Source organism: Amblyomma americanum, chromosome 7, assembly GCF_052857255.1.
Source record: "Amblyomma americanum isolate KBUSLIRL-KWMA chromosome 7, ASM5285725v1, whole genome shotgun sequence".
In the NCBI taxonomy this organism is placed as follows: domain Eukaryota; kingdom Metazoa; phylum Arthropoda; class Arachnida; order Ixodida; family Ixodidae; genus Amblyomma; species Amblyomma americanum.
Window position 1 is genome coordinate 23,057,578 of NC_135503.1, and position 22,292 is coordinate 23,079,869.

The window sequence follows — 22,292 nt, forward strand, 5'->3', positions numbered from 1 at the left end:
GCTGTTACCGCGTGCTTCTACAGCTACATAAAAAAAAGAGAGAGAAAACTGTCATACATGATTTCGGAATTACCGAGGCTACAGCACGTCGAACTAGTATAAGCATTCTATTCGACTACCTCCTATTCTATTTTTATTCTTTTCTTGCCCTCTCAATACTCTAAGAATATATGCACAAAGTCGAATCGAAAGAAACTAATCGCTCTACTATAACGCGTCACGTTTGTGCGGTTTTCGAAGCTTCTTACGGCACTGCTTTTTCATCGCACTTTTTTGTATTTTTTTATAACACTAACCTTGAGAAACGGAATACTTTCTATCATAGGAACGAATAAAATCATTGCGCGAACTTGAAGACTGAGAGAAACATCGCAAAAGGAAAAAAACGAAATTGTCAGGTTGCGTTGCTGACGCGGGCAGCAATCGCCGATAGACATTCCGGTCTGTACTAATTCACACTGACAGACGGGTTACTTGAAGTTGAAACTCCAGCTTGCGCTAGCAGATAGAAAGGAGCCTTGTATAATGCATCGATTCCATTACAATTCTATTCCGCTTTTAATGCACCATGATACCCGCCGCGGTGGCTGAGTCCATGGTTATGGCGCTCGGCTGCTGGCCCGAAAGACGACGCGGATTCGATCCCGGCCCTGGCAGTCGCACTTCGATGGAGGCGAAATTCTAGGGGCCCGTGTATTGCGCGATGTCAGTGACGTCAAAGAACCCCAGGTGGTCGAAATTTCCGGAGCCCTTGACTACGGCGTCTCTCATAGCCTGAGTCGCTTTGGGACGCTAAACCCCCATAAACTAAGCTAAACTAATGCACCATGCTGAAGATAGTGCCCGCAATGTTAACTCGCTTGAGCCAGCTACTGAAAGCAAAAACAAAAAAAAAGAATTGAATCTTAATGGAATTGTATTATACCGTCCCAGAATTGATAAAAACTGTTCGCGCGTTATGGCGCATCGTAGCGTTTAGTTGCTTTTGCGCCATCAAACTAACTAACTAACTAACTAACTAACTAACTGTTCGCGCGTTATAGCAGCGCTTGACAATTCTGAAGTGTTTCGCCTTCCACGCTTCTTGCCACCGAAGACGGTAAGGAGGAAGCTTTTTCTTTATTCTAGTGTTTTTTTTTCTTTTTTTTCGAGGTCTCTTCGCCCCGTCTTTATTCGGTGAACAACGGCAACTGCGACTGCACCGCAAACAAGTGACTGCATGTACAGACAATGAAATCAGCCGACCGTAACTAGAAGGGGAAAGGCGGTATTCCCGGACACATAATTAATCTTTGTTGAAGGTCACTAGGCGGGGGCTAACATGGCACGCCCTGATTGATTATTTTCCTTCCTTTTTTTTTCGGGTAGCTAAGGTAATCGTGCATCCAACTATTCTGTGCAATGCCAGATAGCAAAGGCCGGATAAACTAAGGCATGCAGATGAGGAGCCCTTCCGTCTTAAGAAGAAAATAATTACGTGCAGTTAGGCACGCATAGTTGGGCACAAGAAGTGTATTAAAAGAAAGGAAGGTCCTTGTGGATAGGTCGTAAAGAAAAAGCATAGACAAAGGGGGGCGACTTGCACGCTTGTCGGAGCTTCGGAAGCGGAAGCCATTGTACGGCATTTTTCTAGCAATGAACCGCTGTCTGGCGGAGAGTTCCAGTCGATTCCTGGAAATCAGCGTCGGAGTGCGTGCCAGTGCTTAGGGTGGTAGTGTTTGTTTACAGAGGGCTCCTAATTATGAAAAAAAAATATAGGCGCAACTAATTCTCGGAGTTAATATTACACGCACAAATTCTCTTTGCTAATTCCAGAGAACCTGGCGCTTAACAAAATTTTCTTTTCTTGCTTTGAATGTTCGTTGATACTCACATATGGGGCGAGAACTTGTAGGTTAACGTTACTAAAGGCTGAAAATTAGATTGAGGACAACGCAGTGACCTATGAAAAGGAGAATTACAGGAATAAATATAGAACATATAAATTAGGTTAGGCTTCTGAAAAGAAATAAAAATGAAAGTGCCCCGCCCGCACCGTCATAGGCGCACCGGCTCACGTTAAGAGAAAGGAATAAAGCACAGTGGGTTACGGACCAAACAGGATTTAATTATAGCCTAGCTGAGGTTAAGAAAAGGAATGGACATGAACGGGACATGTAATGCGAAGCCATGATAACCGATCGTATGTCAGGGTAACATGATTGATTCCAAGAGAACGCAAACGTAGCACGGAGTGGCAGAAAGTTAGGTGGGCGAATGAGATAAGTTGGCCACAGCTAGCACAGGCCACGGTTATTTGGAGGCATATGGGAGAGGCCTTTGTGTGGCAGTGGGCGTGGCTAGTCTGATGATGATAATGACGATGATGACGATCATACTATGGATGGCGAGCACATACTATTGGCTTTGAGCATGAGGAGGAGCAGGTCGTGAGAAAAGATAAGGCTCAGTAGCTGTGAAAGAGAGTGGACGACTCCTCAACCATTGTATGAGGGAAGCGATAAAGAGCTTTAACGTTGAGTTTAACGTTAGTGCATTCGCATTACCGCTTCTTAAAGGTGGGGGGGGGGGGGGGGGATGAAATTGAATTGAGTTGCCTTAGGAGAGCACAAACGGATGGGTCCAGCTTACGTGTCAGTGATGCCACAGCACACCAAAACCCCTGCAACTTGCGCACGGCGGTTCCAGAGATGACATGGCGAAGCGGTCTCTTCATTGTTATGTAGCAAGCAACCATGAAGAACAAGTTGACACAAAGATACAAAGCGTCGCGAAGAAAAATCTGTGTAAGTGTGTGTGCTGGCCGTTGCATAACCCTCCGTCGCGTTAATATGCAAAAGCAGTGGTGAGGACGTCCCAGAAGACCAACGGCATCAATATACCGTCATGGCGCATCAGCGAGCCATTGCGGTGGCCAATGCAGCGCACGTTCGCCCTTGCGCGTCTCGCATGCAATGAAGACGCTGGATGTGTAGGCGAAGAGAAAATAAACTTATGAGAACCTATTCTCCGCACTCCCAAGTCGACGCTGCACGCCTTGAGAATGTACCTTCGTTCGAGTTCGCATAATGGCTAGACCTTGTGGTACTGTTCTTCACTCCCAATGCGGGAAGTGATGAAACAGATACCTGCGACGAAAAGCAAGGCGGTTCTGCCTCAAAATACCACGCGCCTAGAAGAGATCCCGGATGCAAATATGATTTTGAGCCGGTCAGATGTAGTTTCTTGTGTGCATTTTTTTTGCTTGTTTCGGAGACAGCCTTTCTTTCTTAATTTTGAAAGGCATTGTACAAGCTACCATCAAAGCATTTAATAAGCTCGGCCGCTTTTTAAGAATGTTTGACCTTTCTTTCCGCTAACAAGAAGATTGACTTAAAAGAATAATTGATAGCAAGAGCGATTCGGTTATAATTTATCTATGCCAGCTTCAGCTGCTAGTCTTCGGACGATGCAGCTATTGTTCGTCGTGTGCGCCCGCACAGGATAAAATGTAATTGCAGAAATAAGCGTTAAGGCAATGTCGCTGTCGATGGGGCAGCACAAGTGAAGAAGCCGAGGATAAGCGGCAACAAGAAAGATTTTGAGTTCTCGGGACAGGGAACGTAAAGCTAACTAATTACGCTTTCGGTTTTTGGAAAAGATGCATGCGCATTTATTGACATAATGGCCACGTTACTGCATGGAGCTGACAAGGACAAAAAAGTTACGTCTCAATTTCGGCTTTGGTTTCGCAGCCTCCTATGCTTGGTAACTGTTACTTTTACTCTTTATTTTGTAACGCACTTAAATAAGCTGACAGAACCTTCGCGATCTCTCGGCACTGTCAGGCGCCGCATCATGTGTACCATAAATTCGATGTCAAATCGTAAAGGCACCTCCATTTGTTAACAGCTTCTCTGCAGCCTAGCTTTCATCTTGCTATGCGTCATGACTGCAGGCGCTTGGCACCAAGAGAGCTGCTATTTCGTTGTTGCATTGCGTACTGCTCCTGACGCAGTCATCTCTCGGTCTGAATGCATTTTCTTGAGCGTATTGCGAAATCTGTAAGTGCTGGCGTTGTGTCAGCACTCCTCCTTCATCAAGTCTTCGAAAAGTGTCGCGTCCAACCGAGGGGCGTACATGAGCGCGCGGTTATTTTTCCTCTTAGCATGCTCTCGTGACCTCCGTCCACTGCTACGAAAAAAACAGGCAGCCCGCTTGTGCAACCACGTTTACTATCTTTCCGCTTAATCCTGTCCCTCCATGCGAGCGCTCTGGTAGCGACCGTTATAGAGTACGTTGCCTCTTATTATTCGTCGCCAACTCAAGTGCCACAACTCGACTCTGAAGACGTGTTCGTAACCCGCACGCCATAACCTCATAACCTTCCTGCTTGAGTTCACAGCATTGTGCTGTCATCTTGCCATATTCGAGGCTTTCGGCGTGTCAGCTGGCGTATTATTTCTTTATTATTTTTTATTTGTGTATGCGTAAGTGCCGCGACTTCGTTCCTTCAAAGACGGTGCCGTTTGACTCCATACGGACACATGAGGTCAGGGGAGGCTTTCTTTCTCGCCCTCGTCTTCGATCCAGATGGCCGCTGGATATTTGTTTTTATTTTGTTTCATTTGTAGTTTCGATGTCGGCGTGGAAGACACTGAATACGTCGAAACCATACTTTGCTCTGACGTGCACGACGACCAAGGGTTGGAGGCATACCGCTGCGACCTCGACATCTTGTCGTTAGATTGTTTTGCAGTAAGGTATTGCTACGATAAACTGCGACGCTTCTCTCACCTAAATAAGACAAGCAATGTGTCCTTGTAGTTGTTTCAAACAAACTATTAGAGTCCAAACAGAAACCAAAAGCTGCTTTATTCAATACAGCGGCATTGTACAGTACAGGAATACTATCTACAAGGCAAAAACAAATATAACATGAACTAGCAACACTCACTTGTATAATAAAAATTGATGTGACCGTCGGATGTTTACGAAGCACTTTGATGGCAAGCAATCTTCTCGTCATATATCATCGCAAAATAAATCATAGTTGGTGATGTCCCAACATTGACTTCAGTATGTATAACACCATGCGCGTCCCTGGGAATCCTCCGCACATTTTTTGTAGCAGGCGTGGTTCATCGTTACGGCTCGCCTATGCACCGACATGACGTTCTCGTTGTAACTTTACAAGATGTTTGTTGGTGTCCTCGGCCCCTGAAATCCAGCAGGCCCGCGTCTAACCACTCTTCACGTGTTTCTCCACTTCCGCCTTTATCTTCTTCGGCTTCAAGTAGCTTTGCACGTAGAAGTTGATGAAGAGTCCCAGACCCAGGAATCCCTGGGACAGCGCTATCAGAGCTAGCGGCCTCGGGTATCCACAGTCGTAGAACAGCGTGATGGACATGTGCATCATGAGGCCCACGAACTGGGCGATCTGCAGCTTGGTCAGGTAGCGCTTCCACCAGAGGTACTTCTGCACCGACGGACCCAGGGCGGCCAGGAAGTAATAGGAGTACATGATGACGTGGATGCAGGCGTTCACGAACCCGCCCAGAGCCGTATGACCGTCGCCGCCCAAGTTCATGTACATCCACCCGCTGAGCACGACCAGAAAGTGGTGGATGACGTGCAGAAAGGTGATCTGCGCATTCTTTTTGCGCAGCACGAAGAACACGGTGTCCATGAAGTCGGCGATCCTGACGAAGCAGTACCACCAACCTAGCCTCAAGATGGCAATGTCCGTTTCGTCGGGCGAGTTGTAATTGATGCCCTGGCAGAAGAGACTGTACTTCCCTCCCAAGTACGTGAGACTGATCAGCCGCGCAGCGAAGTAGGCGTTGGCCACTACAGTCAGCGCGTTGTACGTCAGCACTGCCCACCTGAGGTCGAACGGCTTGCGGTGTTTCATCCACCGAGGCCCGGCGACTTTGACAAAGTAGACGTAGCCCGCCAGGAGTGGAAAGACCAGCCTGGCGTCCTCTATGCCGCCCCATCCCGCCGTCCGGGGATCCTTCAGCGACGTGAAGTAGTCGTACCACTCGACCAGTGGCGACGCCAGCTTGAGCTTCTGAAGCGATGCCATGTCCTGCCAGTGTGTGCCGCCGGACTATGTCTGCCCAGCTGTTGTGAGGTTGGCCTTGGGGTGCCTTGCAAGCAATTGTTCCTCTCCTGTTGGGCCCGCTGCTTCGTCTGGTCGGGGGAATCGCAGCGCACTGGATTAGGAGACAATGGTCCGCCCGCCAACGCTAGTATATTTATATATTGAAGGCGAGAGGGTTATAGAGAGAGCAGGAAGGTCCGGGACTAACAATGAGATGAAGGGGAGGAAGTGATGCCCATGCTGCTCGCGACGGTACTGACCAAAACACAGCAATTGCGGGAACTGCTTATCAGTTCTTAAGAGCTCTGAATTTCGATGGAGCAGCCTCTGCGAGACACTGATGAAAAGGAGTGAACAGAAATGAAAGCGGTGTGCGTTTCTTGCTTTTCTGTCTGTCGCAATCAGCTTGGCGACGCAAATTACGTACGTACGGGGAAAGAACGGCAGTGCTTTGAATGGAGAATCGGATGGCGTGGGAGCAAAATTCCCCCGCGTCGCGCTCTTTCACCGGCCGTGAGAGCTCGCCTCTTCTTTCGTCTCCACACATTGACACGCTTCAACTCAGACCAGTCACTAATTTCTCTCTACACACTCCGAATACGCATTCCATGGACACTGCGACGTGCGATGCAAGGCACGCTAACCAGGATAAATAACGCAAAAAAAAAGATGAAGAGGAGGAATGGTCAGACGAGTATAAGAAGCAAAGCGCTCTACGTGTGTCGAAAAACAGCCGTCGAAGAAGCGCTTCCTTGTGCGACGGGCCGTCGGGAAGAATTTCTCACGGTGCTGCATTTCTCCTCCAGGGTGTGGTCGGCTGGCTTAGTGCGTCATCGTCGACGCTATACGGTTTTTCTTTATCAGCGCCCGCTGTTCTCACGGGTTTAGTGACCGCTGGTAAATTAATTATCGGCGAGAAAACGCATTCCCTCTCAGATTTGTGTGCTGGCATAACGGGCGCTATGAAAACCTTCGAAGTGTACTGCATTTTTGCGCGCATTTTCCGTGCTAGGAATTTTTAAAAAATGCCGTAAAAATGCAGGATTGCGGGTTGCGTGCAAAATTTGGGAGAGTGTCGGTTTCACTGCATTGCGCGCCGTCCTCCTCATAAAGCGCCCGCAATCCCCATCGACGCGCTGTGGCGCCGATTGATTATTGAAGGCTGGTGGTTAACCTCTGCGGGCACTGCACTCAAGAGCCAAGAGTTGAAGGAGTTTTCGTTAATAAGCTGTATGGAACCGAAGACGACAAAATTTTGGACACCGATCACGAAGATTCGATTAACGGGTGTGACTGCGATGATTGAATTAGGTCGTGGGCTAATCGTGGGATTGAGCATCTGAAAGTACAACCTTTGTCCCTAAAGCTTCGAGAATGATTTGTTTTCTTCTCTAGAAATGATTCTCCAAAACAAATGTTGGTGCGTATGTATAGCACCATCTTTTTGAGCTAACCTGAGCTATTTATTTCAATTGCTGTGGCAGCCGCTAGATGGCACTACATGTAGAAAAATACGTTGTCACTAGTCGTCTGCGCATTCTACTGTGAGTGACTGTTTAAAGATGGACGTCCACCTCGAACAGCGTGTAAACATAAAATTATCTGTGAAGCTTGGCAAGATAGCCACACAGACGTATGAGCTCCTTCGTGACGCTTACGGCAACGAGACATTATCTTGGGCGCGAGTTTTCGAGTGGCACAAGAGGTTCGTTTCGGGGAGAGCGCCGGTGGAAGACTACACATTTAAGCCAGGGGCGCCCTTCAACCTCACGGAATGAAAACAACGTGGCTCGGATCAGGAAAATCGTACAGCAAGACCACACCATTACAGTCCGCATGCTATCAGATGCTATAGACATTAGTAAGGCAACATGCCACCAAATTTTGCGTGAGAACTTGGGGAAACGAAATCTGAATGTTAGACTGGTGCCGCACTCCCTCACACAGGACCGGAAGGACACGCGGTTATCAGTGAGCGCTGATTTGCTCTCCGAGGCAGAGAAGGGTGCTGCAGTCGTTGACAGCGTCATTTCTGAAGACGAAACATGGCGTTTTCAATACGATCCTCAAACAAAAAGGCAGAGCACCGAATGGCGGCCCACAAGCTCTCCGGCGTCGAGAAAGGTGAGGTGACAGAAGACCAAAACAAAGACGATGCCAATAGCTTTTTTTGATGCAAGAGGTGTCATACACCACGAGTTCGTCCCACAAGGGCAGACGGTGAATCAGGAGTTTTATATCCGCGTGCTCTAACACATGCGTGATGCACTGCGACGCCGTCTCCCTGACTTCTGGGCATCTGGACAATGGAGCCTTCTCCACGATAACACAAGTCCGCACACTGCTCTCAGCGTGACAAAATTTCTCGTCAAGCACAGCATTACTGTACTTCCCCATCCGCCATACTCGCCTGACCTCTCCCCATGCGATTTTTTCCTGTTTCCTCGTGTGAAGGGAGCCCTAAAAGGTCGCTGTATGGGGAGCGTGGAGGCCATTCAAGACGCCACGAAAAAGGAGCTGACAGCCCTGCCAAAAGAAGCGCTTTCCAACTGTTTCTAAGGCCTCAAGAAGCGTTGGAAGTTGTGTATAGACTGCAAGGGAGACTATTTCGAACGGGTGCTGCACAAGTGATTTCAATGTTAAACGCATTTTTTAATGGACTCAGTCTCAGAATTTTACGGACAAAGGTTGTATAACTTGGACTCATAGCAAACTGACCCATTGTCTGTGCAATAACGAAAATGCTGAGTGTTTCTGCCTACATGTAAGTGGTACCGACAACATGAGGGTAAATCAGCTTTCCGATTGTGAGGGCTTAATTAAGAGTTGGATTGTGTCCAAGGGTGGACAATAAGCGCGCAAATACGGTATATATAAGTGTAGCTTAAAGGCGTTCTTACCTGCTGTTCGTCAAAGCGCCTATGACGCTATTTCAAACTCCTAATTACGCTGCTAGTGCGCTGGAAGTAACGGGGCTGTAGATATGACACGATAAATGCACCGCTTACGGTGCTCGGTCAGTCGTATGTCGTGTGAAATTACAGTCTTCGTCAAGTTTTGGCCAAGTGCAGTGGGGCACTTAAAGCATCCCCGAAGCTCAAACTGTCTGTAGGGTGAGGAGAAATTTTTTCTCAGACCTCTCCCGAACCTTGCACTTTCAGGGGTGCCGAAAGTGTTTCACCACAAGGCTTCAAAGCTAACCTTGTGGTATGGACGAAGGTTGTAGTGCAAGCAGATATGCAAAGTGATGGTAGTGGTGAAAACATTTATTGAGACAGATCAGACAGGGAGAAAAAAAAAACGCGTTTAGTTCGCACTCGGCCAGATTTATGTTACTTCTTCAATGAACGTGGAAAAGTTAAACACATTCGTTGAGAGTTTGGGGTGATTTTTACAGTTTGTGTTTGCCGCCGGTTTGTCTGGAGTTTGGCGTGAAAGGGTTTCAATACAGCGCATTACCTTCTTGCGTGTAGGTACACACGTAAGTTTGTAGCTGCTTTATAAACATGTGTTCACACTTTTGCTGACTCGAAATGCAAGTGCAGTCTAAGTTACGGTTGTCTGATTCGTGCCTGATCAGACGACCCCTCAGGAAAAGCACATAACTTTGTTTCGGATGCAAAATTCTTACGAGAACATAGTTTTTAAAATATCAAAACCGAAATTCTAGAATGCAGTGCAAAAGGCTGCAAGTCAGTAAATAGAAATGCCTATCAACATGTCACGTAAGCGCTTGCTCTGATTTACGGTCATATATTGTTCAGGGATTAAAAGGGTAGCCCTGCTCTAAGTTAGGTGTGACTTAAGAGGGGGGGGGGGGGGACGGTTCGAAGACTGTTATGTCATGGTACACAATGTTCACATATTTAAAGGGTCACAAACCACAAGTACACTGTCCTCACAAACTATGGTCACGTTGTGATAGGCACTTCAAAGCGACTTCACTTTTCGCCGGGTTTCCTGGTCAAGCGGTTTCTTTCCTGCAGAGTACGTCTTCACGTAGAAGTTGATAAACAGTGCGAGGCCCAGGAAGCCCTGGGAGATCGCCAGCACCGCGAGCGGCCTCGGGTACCCGCAGTCGTAGAAGAGCGTTATCGCCATGTGCGCCATCAAGCCGACAAACTGCGCGATTTGTAGCTCAGTGAGGTACCGCTTCCACCAGAGATACCTCCGCACCGACGGACCCAGGGCGGCCAGAAAGTAATAGGTGTACATGATGACGTGCACTAGCGGGTTGACGCATAGGCCCAGGAGCGTCTGACCGTCGCCGCCGAACGTCATGAAGATCCAGCAGTTGAGCACGACCAGGAAGTGGTGAATGACGTGCAGACACGTGATCTGCGAGTTCCTCTTGCGGAGAAGAAAGAAGAACGTGTCGGTGAAGTCGGCGATCCTGACCCAGGCGTACCACCAGTTGAGCTCCAAGATGGCCGCCGTGTGCTCACTGTCGAGGCCTCCCTCGTAGTCGATGCCCTGGCAGAAGAGGCTGTAGCCGCCTTCGAGGTACGAGTGGCGCAGGTACTGGACCCAGAAGTAGGCGTTCGCAACGGCAGTGGCCAAGTTGTAAGCCAAGATGGCTGCTCGCAACTCGAACGGCTTGCGGTTTTTCATCCATCGAGGACCGCCGATCTTTGCTATGTAGAGGTAGCCGATCAGCACCGGGAAGACAAAGCGAACGTCGCTAAGGATGCCATTCTGGATCCTCGGGTCGCGGAGGGATAGGACGTAGGAGTAAAGGTCACAGACGTGCGATACCCACGAGAGAGCTGACATTTTCACAACGGGCTCACTCACACAGTGTCTGTAGAGGGGGCGGCTTGTAAGAGCATGCGAGTGAGTCCGGGTTTCACCAGATCTTCCAGACTGGGGACGAAAGCGCTAGACTCGAGTCATATAAACTTCATTAAGAGCCGGCGCTCTGCATTAGCGGAGGCGGCTACGGCCGAACTCTGCGGTGCCAGCGATGACACTGCGGTCGAAGAGAATTCCTCGGGGGTGGGGGGTCTTCATGCATGATTCAAATCAATAGGCGAAGTGGCTAAGCGGATTCCGTCGACATCCGCCGCTACTGATGGAACAGGCGTCTTTCTGACACTGTGCATGCTGCTCTTCGAAAGGCACGCGCTGTCGTAGGTAGAAGCGTTAAGCGAGGAGAACGGGGAAAGTGCTAATGGCTCTCGGTTTATGCAGCACACCGAGCGGCTTGCATTATGGTGTAGGAAAATTCCGGTAACACTTGGGCAAAAAACACGGCTGCGGGCTGTAGCCTGTCGCTGCACCGTCGATATGGCACTGAAGCGACAGGAATGGCGGATGCAGAATGCATCTCTGTCCGAATTAGTACCGCGAAACTCTATTATTTTAAATTCAGATATAATGAACTCCACTTTGTATCGAACAGTTGAACTCCATTAACGTTATCCGTGCACATAATATTCATCATACCGAATAGAAAAGTGTTCATACGTGTATTGCACTCAGCGTGCACGACCAGTACGCCGAAACACGCCTTCTTTCGTTGCCCGTGGTACCATACTCGCAATTAATTCTGAATGACTGGAGAGAGAGAGAGAGAAACAATTTTAATGAAACACCAGCCAATGAACGCCAGGAGATAAACCCATCTCCCCCGTCGCCCCTAGCCGTCGGCCGGAATCCCCTGGGACACAGCAGCAGCAAGGGCTTGACTGATGATGTCCTGCTGGACGCTAGGGTCTGGGCTGCAGAGCAAAGCCTCCCAGGATTCTATAGTTTGCGAGCTATCGTACGTAGTAGGACATGTCCACACTATGTGGACCAAAGTTGCTGCCCCGTCGCAAAATTTACACCACTTTGACCTGAAGACTTCAGGGTGCCACTTGCTGTAGAGTACCGGGTTGGGAAAAACCCCAGTCTGTAATTTTCTCCACATTACCTCCTCTTTCTTATTGAGCTTTCTGTCCGCTGGCGGGTAAATTTATCCACACTATACTACAGAAAAAACAACAATGCCGCTGGTGGGATTCGAACCCACGACCTCCGAATAGAGCACCGGACGCGATATTCGGAGGTCGTGGGTTCGGATCCCACCGGCGGCATTGTTGTTTTTTCTGCTGCTTTATAAGTAATTTTCTTTAAACCAATTCATTGGCATTACAAATAAAAAAATAGAAACATTCCACTTGCACCTTGGTTTCGGTGACAGTTGGCTTCCTTAATATATATATATATATATATATATATATATATATATATATATATATATATATATATATATATATATATATATATATATATATATATATATATATATATATATATATATATATATATATATATATATATATATATATATACACTCCGCGATACTCCGCGAGGCATTGCTGCAAGAAGCAATATATATATATATATATATATATATATATATATATATATATATATATATATATATATATATATATTGCTTCTTGCAGCAATGCCTCGCGGAGTATCTGCTCAGCGAGGAGATGCCACAGGCCAGTGGTTGAACAAGATCACACTTGTAGAGTCCTTACACAGGAAATGTTCGCAATGAGCTGTGTGCATTTGCTTAAAGTACAACCTGGAGGCCTCAGAGAAAAGCTAAAATGGGCTAGTAAGCAGAGTGCAAATGTTATCCCTGTGTAGTCTAGTGGTATTCAATGACAACGTCAAAATATGAGTGCAAATAATAATTCAAAACTGCATTTTCGAACGTAATGCACGTGCGTTAACTAGGCCTTGCAGGCGTCGTAAGAAAAAATAAAAAAAAAACATTGTGCCTATATGTAATGCAATGATAATAATGAAAATCAGGAAACTAAACAAGTACGTTCAGGCTCTGCAAAAAAATATTGTTTAATTAGAAAAAGTAATCTGATAATTTTTAAATATTATCAATAAGCGCTTAAGTTGCAAAACCCATCTGACTAGAAAAAAAAAACGTGTTTATTTCCCTGTAAGACTTGCGTGTGGTATGACCGGTGGTATAGTCGAGTAGTACCATGGCGGCATACCGGCCATCGCTGAGTTGCTTTTGGATGCCGTGTGCTTCTTTTCTTACTCTCTTTTTTTTCTGCTGAGGGGCACAACACAGTATTACTGTATACGTTACGAAGCATATAAATAAAACTTACGCGTTCTTCTTTTCTTTTTTTCTTCACCATACTGGTTCTTATATGTCGCTCACAAATCAAAACAAGTTACTATCTTGGAACCTGTACACAGGCGGCTGCGATATAAATCGAACGTGTCTCTCGTCTGGCACAGACCACCGCCATACTATTGTCAATGTCCTCGTTTCATTGTCCGGTGATATTCAATGCCCACCGCAAGTTCGTGCGGTCGCCTGTTGTCTGAAAGGACCGCGACACTGACCTCATTCATCAGTCTACCCGGACAACAAGAAAAGTATCTCCTTTATACTGCATTATACACATCAGGCTGTATTGATAGCCGGGCGCATTGTCTAGTGCCTGAGGACATGTTGCCCTGCTTCGTCATTTAATTCCCCTGCGCACTGTAGCACGGCGATTTTTTTCTCTGTGAGACTCTCTGAAGACGCTTTATACGGACCCATTTCTGGTTTGTTCGATCTACACTCTAACACACATAGGTCTATATTGGAGTAAAGCGAGAGTAAACCTCTAGCACACTCCCTTTTTACTCCTTTCTGTTTAGAGTGCACGCTCCTGCACTGTTTTCACTCTACACCCGTCTCTATTTCTCCCTGACTTGCCTTTGCTTATCTGCAATCAACTGTTATATCTCTTCTATCTCTGTTCACGCTACACAAGCAGCATTTCCGCCGAAGTGCGAGTGCAAAAATGGCAAAGGCGACGTGTTTGTGATGCGGTCCAGGAAGCGTGGATCAACACAGCACCGCTTTTGTGGAAAGGTCGGCGGAAGGCTGCGCACAGCAACGCAGGGAAAAGAGGATCTCAAAGCATCCTTTATTTTTTTTAGTTTGTTCGCTTCCACTGACAAAGGCTAACACAAATTATCCTCCCTCCCTCTCTTCCTAACGAGAAAATAAAACAGCTGTTTTTGCACATAGTGTATATTACTCCTGTACCCTTATCATTTCTTACTATCGCTTCCCCCTCCCCCCCTCTCTCTCTCTCCCTGTCCTTTTATCTCCGCTAGCCGCTGCTCAGGTGCTTCAGGTTTCGATGGCAGATGCTGCGGCTAGCAACGTCTTTTCCTTCGTTGTTATTCTATTAATGCATAGCCACTAACACTGAAACCCCATCCTGCGCTGCGCAAGTGCACCTCACCCTTCCCGTCGTGATTTCGCCAGCAACCCCGTTCTCTATACAGGAACAGCCGCTGAAGGACGGCTTTGGGTGTAACGAAATACACCTGAGTAGGATATAAAATAAAAGGGGCAAAGTTTCCCGCATCCTTTCTTTTCTTTTTGTTTCACAACAGTGTTTTTGGGTGCGCAGCGTGCAGGAAACATAGAGGAAATACATCAACACACGCTCTCTCTCTCTCTCTCTCTCTCTCTCTCTCTCTCTCTCTATATATATATATATATATATATATATATATATATATATATATATATATATATATATATATATATATATATATATATATATATATATATATATATATATAGTGTGTGTGTGTGTGTGTGTGTGTGTGTGTGTGTGTGTGTGTGTGTGTGTGTGTGTGTGTGTGTGTGTGTGTGTGTGTGTGTGTGTGTGTGTGTGTGTGTGTGTGTGTGTGTGTGTGTGTGTGTGTGTGTGTGAGAGAGAGAGAGAGAGAGAGAGCATAGACAAATCGAGGGAGCCTCCTCTTCGTCTGTTTCGCCGCTGAGGCTGACTGGCTTTAGCGTTCAGCTGTATCCCAAAGTCGCGAGTTAGATCCTGGCGGCGGGGGTCGTGTTTCGATGCAAGTGAAGTACAGAAACGCCCGTGTGTAGTGCGATTTCAGCGCACTTTGAAATCTAATATCTGATATCTAAATTATTCCGGAGCCTTCCTCTACGGCGGCCCTTTTAACACACTCGTCGCAACGAGACGTTAAACGCCACAATTTACTCATTTCTTTTTCTTCCCCGCCTGCTCTGTATTTCTTCCATGTTTTCTTTTCTTTCGAACCGCGCGTAGACTGACACATTAGGCACAGAGGGAGGTGTCGGTGAAGCTTCAGGGCATACGGTGAAACTATCCGTGTGTTTGCATACCGTTCTCACTCTCTTGCTCGCTACGCGTTTCTTCGCACGACGATTTTGGCCGCTATCAGCTAGTCAGTAGCAGATGCAAGGCGGTTTACCGCGACGGCATGACAGTAGGTGTGTATCATTGTTTGTGGCAATTCAATTTTAGGGCGTTTGCTGCTTCGTTCTTCAGTTGTATCCGACAATGTCGTTGGAAAATATAAACGTTCAGGCGAAACCTTGCCTGTCGTCTTATCCTCTTGTTTCCCCTCTGACTGCGGAAAAGAAGGGAACAATGTCTGTTCAGTGCTTTTTACGACTTCCTCGAAGAAGTAACGAACACGAACGCAATTCCCAAGTGGTCCTGGCGGAATTGACGCCAAGGGACTGCGGTAATGCGAGCCAGGCGGAAGGCGAAGGGCGTTCATTTGTCACCAGCGGCTGTGGCGTGCCGCTCCATCAGGGCCCTCGGTCCCGCGCCTCGACACCTGTCATTTAGAGGGTCATAAGAGCGGGAAACCGCATCGTGTTGGGAATTCTGTACGGCTAAGTCCAACGTAGCAATTTAAGAACCGATTTAAGATGGCCTTCACCTACGACGGCCATTGTGTAGTGGTATGGAAGGCGCCTCATGTGCACGTGTCATAAAACAAAAGGTCTGACCTGAAGAAAAAGAAAAGAAATAATCGGAAGGTGTTGATTTTTTTTTCGTTTTCGTTTTTTTCCGAACAGCAAACGCGGATGGTTGTCTCTCGGCGAATCACGTACCAACCCGCTGCACCTAATGGACACATTGTCAAAGGCGGATGTGTGAAAATGTCCGTTGCCCATTGAAATTTCGCATACTTAGAAGTAACCGTAACTACTCTGGTGAGTCGAGATGCTTTCGAGGCGCTTCCATAGGAAGCCCTGAAGTCACGTCTTGGTGTTTTGGAAATAATGTACGCCACACGATTGAGGCATTTTCCCGTTTCAACACCGAGCGTCGAAAAGAGCTAGTTAGGAGGGCCGCGTATTACAATATAACCTTTTCGACGCTTCACTATAGTCGGATACATCTCAAGAACATATCTGCTTTTCCCCGTCAAATGACCTCCTTCCAGCCGATGGCGTTGGCCGATTCTCATGCATCTGCTAGCGTGACAATACAGGGAGCGTCATGACAATGCATGAAGGCGAATATCCCCGATCATGGGAGGAGGGAATTATCCCCTTTCATCTGCCGCTCCCTGCGTTGTCAGGCTAACAGGCCTATGAGAATCGACGGACGCAATTGGCTGGAAGGGGGTCATTTGACGGGGAAAAGAAGCTTTGTTCTTGAGTTGTATCCGACTGTGGGGCATCCTGGTTCTTGCGCCATGCCAGCCCGCCCTTGTAATGCATGTATGCGGTTAGTTCAACGGCCCCAAGACTAACAAACTGCCAGCAAAACCGTGTTGAAATTTCCTCTCTGTTTTAAGCCATAAAATTGCATCCTTTCGTGTATTCCGAACGATCTGACATGTTAAGAACCGCAGCGTAGATCGAGATCTAATGCGCTGGCCCAATCAGGTCCCATCTTTCTCGATGCTTATTCTGTGTGCATTGCCTCACAGCAGTTCTATATTCCCATACAAAAATGTCCTATGGCCGGCTATATGATTTTGGCCCAAATAGCTGTAAACCTTTCCTATTTCTGTCTATAGCTGTATGTACAGGCTGATATATTTTTCTATAGAGAGCTTAAGACAGTTGTATGGTTCCAAAGCTATAGCTTTAGTGGCATAGATTTTTCAATCGCTAGCAATGAGCACCTCTGTAGGTGCTTATAGACGTTCATAAAAGGCCATAGACGGACATAGCTTTTTCCAGAGACGCCCATAGGACGTTTTTGTATGGGTTAGGTGTTCCGAGCGCGTGCTATCGTTAATGATTTCATTGACTGTCTGTGTAACGCGCCGGCCTTTAGATGGCAATAAGTCGATGGCCAGTGACCGAACGTTCTTGGATGAGACTGCGCGACAACATGCCTGAAACAAGGTCGGCAGATACAACTATTAACTTCGCGCTACATATTCGTGAGTGCTGCCGTGAGCAATACCTCTTCGAGGACGGGCACGCCATTGGCTGCCAGCGCATGAGTTCCAAGCCACGTTCTCGTTCACAGCCGCGCTTCATGGCGTGCTCTGCCTGAATTCTGCACTCTGCTGTGGTAGCTCGCACTGCAGCTCTGCCAGCTGCTTACGCATACCGGAGTGCATGATGGATGGCGCTAGATTCAAATGAATAGTTTTCACAGCACCGCCGTCCCTTTCCCCGCACCGCCGCCTAATGTTGCCAGCGCAACGATCGAAAGCTTCTATAGTTAATTTTAGAGTGAGTGTAGCTCTTGATTCCGTCCAGTGTCCTCGAATCAGTGTGAGCCGTGCCAAACGAGCCAACTGCTGGCTGACTAAGAAGTCACGTGTGTTTCAGCGAATCGCGCGTTGCTCTGACCGCTTCCCGTAATAATACTTGGTTCTAAGCGGACTATTTTGTTCTGTTTTTTTTTCACCACTGTTTTGCGATGAAAGAAAACTGGTACGAAGTAATAATAGGTGATCGGAGGCGTTTTAGGACCTGAGAAACACGCTAAAAATGCCGCACAAAATATACGACTGAAGCAGGGGTTTTAAGACCGGGTTCTGCGGAACATTTGGGTTCCTTGGGCGCTTTTTTTGGGGGGGCTCTCCGATCGCCTAAATGAACGGGTATCTTCATCCCAACCTTTCCTGAATCCAGTTTAGCTTCGGACTAGTCGTACATTAAATTCTTGCGGCACAACGTTTTTTTTTTTTATATAGAGCCAGTCATTATTACATGAATTTGGGCATTTTTTTTGGGCGAGTGAGGTGGGGGGTGTTGTCATTCTCTTTATTGTGTGCATTTTATGCAGAAAGGTACAGAAGCCAAGCTAGATGGGATTCCTCAGCACCTTTTGAAAGCTGTTAGGGTTCCCTGTGGCTGACATATTCAGAACCCCTAAACTAAGGAATTCATGGCGTTGTCCAGTTAAGTGTACGCTAAAAACAGCGTGCCTGTATTCAGAAGCAAAAAGACTTGTACGTGCGCCAGAAAAATATACTATACAAGTACGAAAACAAACAAAAATAAATACTGAAGCGGCAAGCCCCGGGCAACCTCCTAAAATAAAACTGCTGGGGCAACATAGAAACAGCATGACTGGCTGCAGTATTTCTTTAATATCATGAGCAAGGAACGGGACAACAAGACTGGCGTCCTTAGTGACTACTGCACATGCCGCCAGTATGCGAGGCACATTGTGCAAATTTAGCCCATGTTGCGTGCAGTCGGCAACGCTGGGAACTATGGAGGTTAAACGTGCCTCCCAGATGGCAGTGTGTCAGGGTTTATTGGCAAAATGTTGAAGGCAGTAGGCTGCGAGGTTGACTAAAACAATATATTCAGGACAAAATGATCCAACTATACGGCGTCATAACCTCCTTCCTTGTAAGATTGAAATGCAATGTTTAGATATAAATTACCGCAGAAATATCGTCGTAACTTTTGGTTCGCAGCATTGTCATAGGTCATTTCACATTTGTGATTAGAATATCTCAATATATGTTCAGAATCTTTAACCAATAAGTTAAAAAGTTTATTTTTTTTTCTATTTTTTCGAACATGGATCTTGTTAATTTTGAAAAAAATTAAAACTTATCTTTTTTTAAATGCTGGTTTACGGTATCACCAATTTTGGTTCCACGTATATAGTACATTTAACTTAAGAGCGCTGTAAAGGTAGGTGTGCTACAGTCTCAGTAAAAAGAAATTTCTAACATCGCAAAGGTGCTTTTCGCGCTGAGAACATTAGGCTGCGGCAGTTATGGAAGAAGTGGGTGGCGCATGGAAAAGGGCACTTTGGAAACTTTTCCAGAGAGCCTCTATGGCGCACCTGCCCGCGTGCGCGTAGGTGGTATTCGCCACCACCACGTGAGAGGCAGCTTTGGAGTTGGGCACCGCACAGACAATGGCCCATTGTGGCAACGGGCGCGAACGCAATGAGCCGGGCGGCGCCGCGCAGAAAACGCGCGAATTACCCATCTTTTGTTCCAAGAGCACGCGCCGGACACACGCTTTATCGACCCGCGCCAGTGGCTGCGGTGCGTTAAGTAGTCGGAACACGAGGCCGGGGGTTCGACCCCCGCTAGATACGGATAGTTGGCCAGAGCAAATGCACAAGAGAGGACATAAACAAAAGGCGCACTGTATACATTTTCCTAAATTCGTGATTGCTACTGCATTTAAAGGCGCGGACTTCCGGTTAGCCATTTAGCCCAAGGGATGGACAGTGGACAGGGCCCTTCGTCTTATCCTTGACCCGTGTGCACGTATTCTGCATACCCAGCAATTCTGGACCAATTAGCCGCGGGTAATGAAGCGCTCATACGTTGAGATCGCAAAGGGGGCACTTGGCACCGAAACTTCGTCGTGGTTCTGTTTTCGGTTTTAATTTGTCAATGAGAGGACCGAGCGATTCGGGGACGTAGAGGTGTGTTTGTGTGTGTACAGCGCATTTATAATAACCTCGCTCACGAAAACGAGACATCTAGGTGAGGACGGAGTCTGTATAGGTTTTCATAAAAAATTGCTCGTACGGGGTAATGGAAAAAAATTAAAGAGGAAGAAATGAAGAAAGAAAAGAAATTTAAAAAAAAACTTCCGACGCCCCGCAGCCCACGTTCACAATTCAGCCGTGCGTAAGCTGGTTATTTGTGGCGCGTGACAGAGCGCGTTAAGAAAGCGGGCATTGCGTCACGGTGTACCACTGGCCGGTCGCGGTAACGACATTGACCTCAGGCACGCCGTGAGACAGAGTTGCTGTGCCAGAAAAGCCTCGGGGTATCGACCAAGGAAAGCAGAGAGTTCAACTGGGAGAAAGTCGTTCAACGAGGCGACCGAACGCTCGATGTCAAGCCGTGCGCCAGTGACGTAAGAGGCGTGACGAAGGTTGGGGGAGGGGGAGGGGGAAAGAGTGTGTGGAAAGAGGTGGACGCTGTCTTAAGGAGGTAAGATGAGAAACAGCGACTGCCCGCGAGTTATTTCCCAAGGCGCTGCCTCAGGCGACCGTTCTCGTTGAAATTCGAGGCACGCTCTAACGGAATCGGCGTACACCGCCCGCTCACACCATTGCAAGCACGGACGCATGCTTTGGTTTATTCGTATAGCGCGTGTTCTAAGTGCGTGTTTTTTTTTTCTGTCCATTGTATTTTGATCTGTGCCCGTTTCTAAACTTCGGCCGCATCGCCATTGACCTGGAATTTCAATGGAACATCCGGAGGCCGTTACTTGTACGCCCGGCCCGAGACGTCTCAAACACTACATGTCAAATGATTTTCCATGATGGATGTTCACTACGGTCTGCCATCCTGGATCGCAACTTTTTTTTATTAAGCGACGGAACTGAAAGATGTTACATAAGAGCAAAAGTGGGGTGTGTCATCTTTTCCAGGAGCCGTACAGCGTGTCGGTTTTCAATATGGTGCGCTCCGTCGGAGAGTGTACGCCCCGCATCCGCCGCCGTTGCGTTAGTATCTGAATGCCTTCCTATGAGGTGCAGTGGGGGCTGTTAACGATACCAACGGCGCTCCGCATTAGGGGCCTCTTCGTCGGTTGCGAACAGCTTGCCCTTCAGGTGTTCCTCTGTGCTTAGAAACATCCGGAATCCCGACTGCGTGTTCCGTCATTCCGCCACGTTATAAGTAATAGCACAGGAGGCCGACCTTTGTGGACTCCTTTCGTACAGTCTAACCGAACTTGGGAGAGACGCGTCGTTTCTGTGCACGCAGTGAGGAAGCAGCAGGAATTAACCTCCTTGGAAATAGATGCGATCCTGGGCTGGAGCAGGAACGGGTAATATACCAAATACAGAGTGTGACGACACGTTGTACGTTGTGCCGCAGCCACGGAAGGACAAGAGTGCATGCCAAGAGAGGCACAGACCCAAGTCGGATACTCAGCGCTAGGGGGCGTATGCACGAAACTAAAGGAAGTAAAAGGCGTGAGGGAAGAAGATTATGGAAAAGAGAGAGGGGGGGGGGTGCTCTCCAGATCTGACGCTGTTTCTCTTTTTTTTCCCCCGTCTGAAGAGCTTACCAAGCGTGCGACCGAAGCAGGCAAAGAGGTGGGCTGTGACTCCTGTTTAGTACGCCCCACGTTTCAAAGCTGTATGCGGATTTAGAGAGGCATTTTTCTCACCTCTCACCGCCTATTCGTAATGCCAGGGGTGCAACATGCACAAATACGACAACACAGGCGCGGCTGTTCTTGAATTCGAAATGTGTCGGGCTCCGTGACACGTGACTAACGAGATCGAGAAAAGACGTGCACACGATGAGAGGACCGATGCCTTTATCCAATCACCAACTCTGTCTTCCTGCAAACATTTCTTCAACGTGTACCAAATCGCCCAGCAGTGCGCTTTGCTAGTATAGGTGTACCGCGCAAACGTGTCTTATTTGTCTCGCTCTTGTCTGCGCAGGTTCCTCGACGCCTTCGGCAGGAAGTAACAGCGAAGGCAGCGGCGCCTGTCGGGCGGCGGAACAAGTAGCAGCATGGAAGTGGAGCAGCAGCCGGTGGGCGATCCGACGGGCGGCGCTGGCGCGGCAGGCGGCGGCACAGCCCCGGGCTTCGACGCCTTTCTGCAGACGGGCCGCACGGGGCGTCGTAACGCCCTCCCCGACATCCTCGAGGAGGGCGCCACTAACGTCAGCACCGCGTCCCTGCCCTGCAGCTTCCAGAAGCTATCGTGCAGCGGTCAGTCCGCGACGGCGTGTAATGTTGCGAATGCTGGAGGCCCGTATGGATGGCTTGCAATGACGTCATAGCGCTCGCCATTTTGGTATACCAGTACCGCAGTGAAAGTGCGCGCTTATTGAATCCGCTTGGGGCCGCCACCTTCTCCGACTTGCACGGTGGAAGCTATCTGCGGTCCATCATCATGGCGCCAAATGACGTGGCTTGCAAGCCGTCCATATATTAGCCTGATGCACTGTCGTTGACAGG

At 47.8% G+C, this 22,292-nt stretch overlaps 1 protein-coding gene and 2 pseudogenes across 2 annotated transcripts in view; 1 reads left to right on the forward strand and 2 right to left on the reverse strand.

The window, feature by feature from the left end:
- The window catches only part of LOC144098681 (uncharacterized), a 198,242-nt gene that overhangs the window by 172,485 nt on the left and 3,465 nt on the right, over nt 1–22,292 (forward strand). For both annotated transcript variants that reach the window (XM_077631493.1, XM_077631494.1), the window contains one exon: nt 21,769–22,043. In XM_077631493.1, coding sequence (XP_077487619.1) covers nt 21,842–22,043 — 202 coding nt within the window. In that variant the 5' untranslated portion in view covers nt 21,769–21,841. The remainder of the gene's footprint in view (nt 1–21,768; nt 22,044–22,292) is intronic.
- Nucleotides 4,736–6,491, reverse strand: LOC144096997 (very long chain fatty acid elongase AAEL008004 pseudogene; annotated as a pseudogene).
- Nucleotides 10,016–11,233, reverse strand: LOC144097614 (very long chain fatty acid elongase 4 pseudogene; annotated as a pseudogene).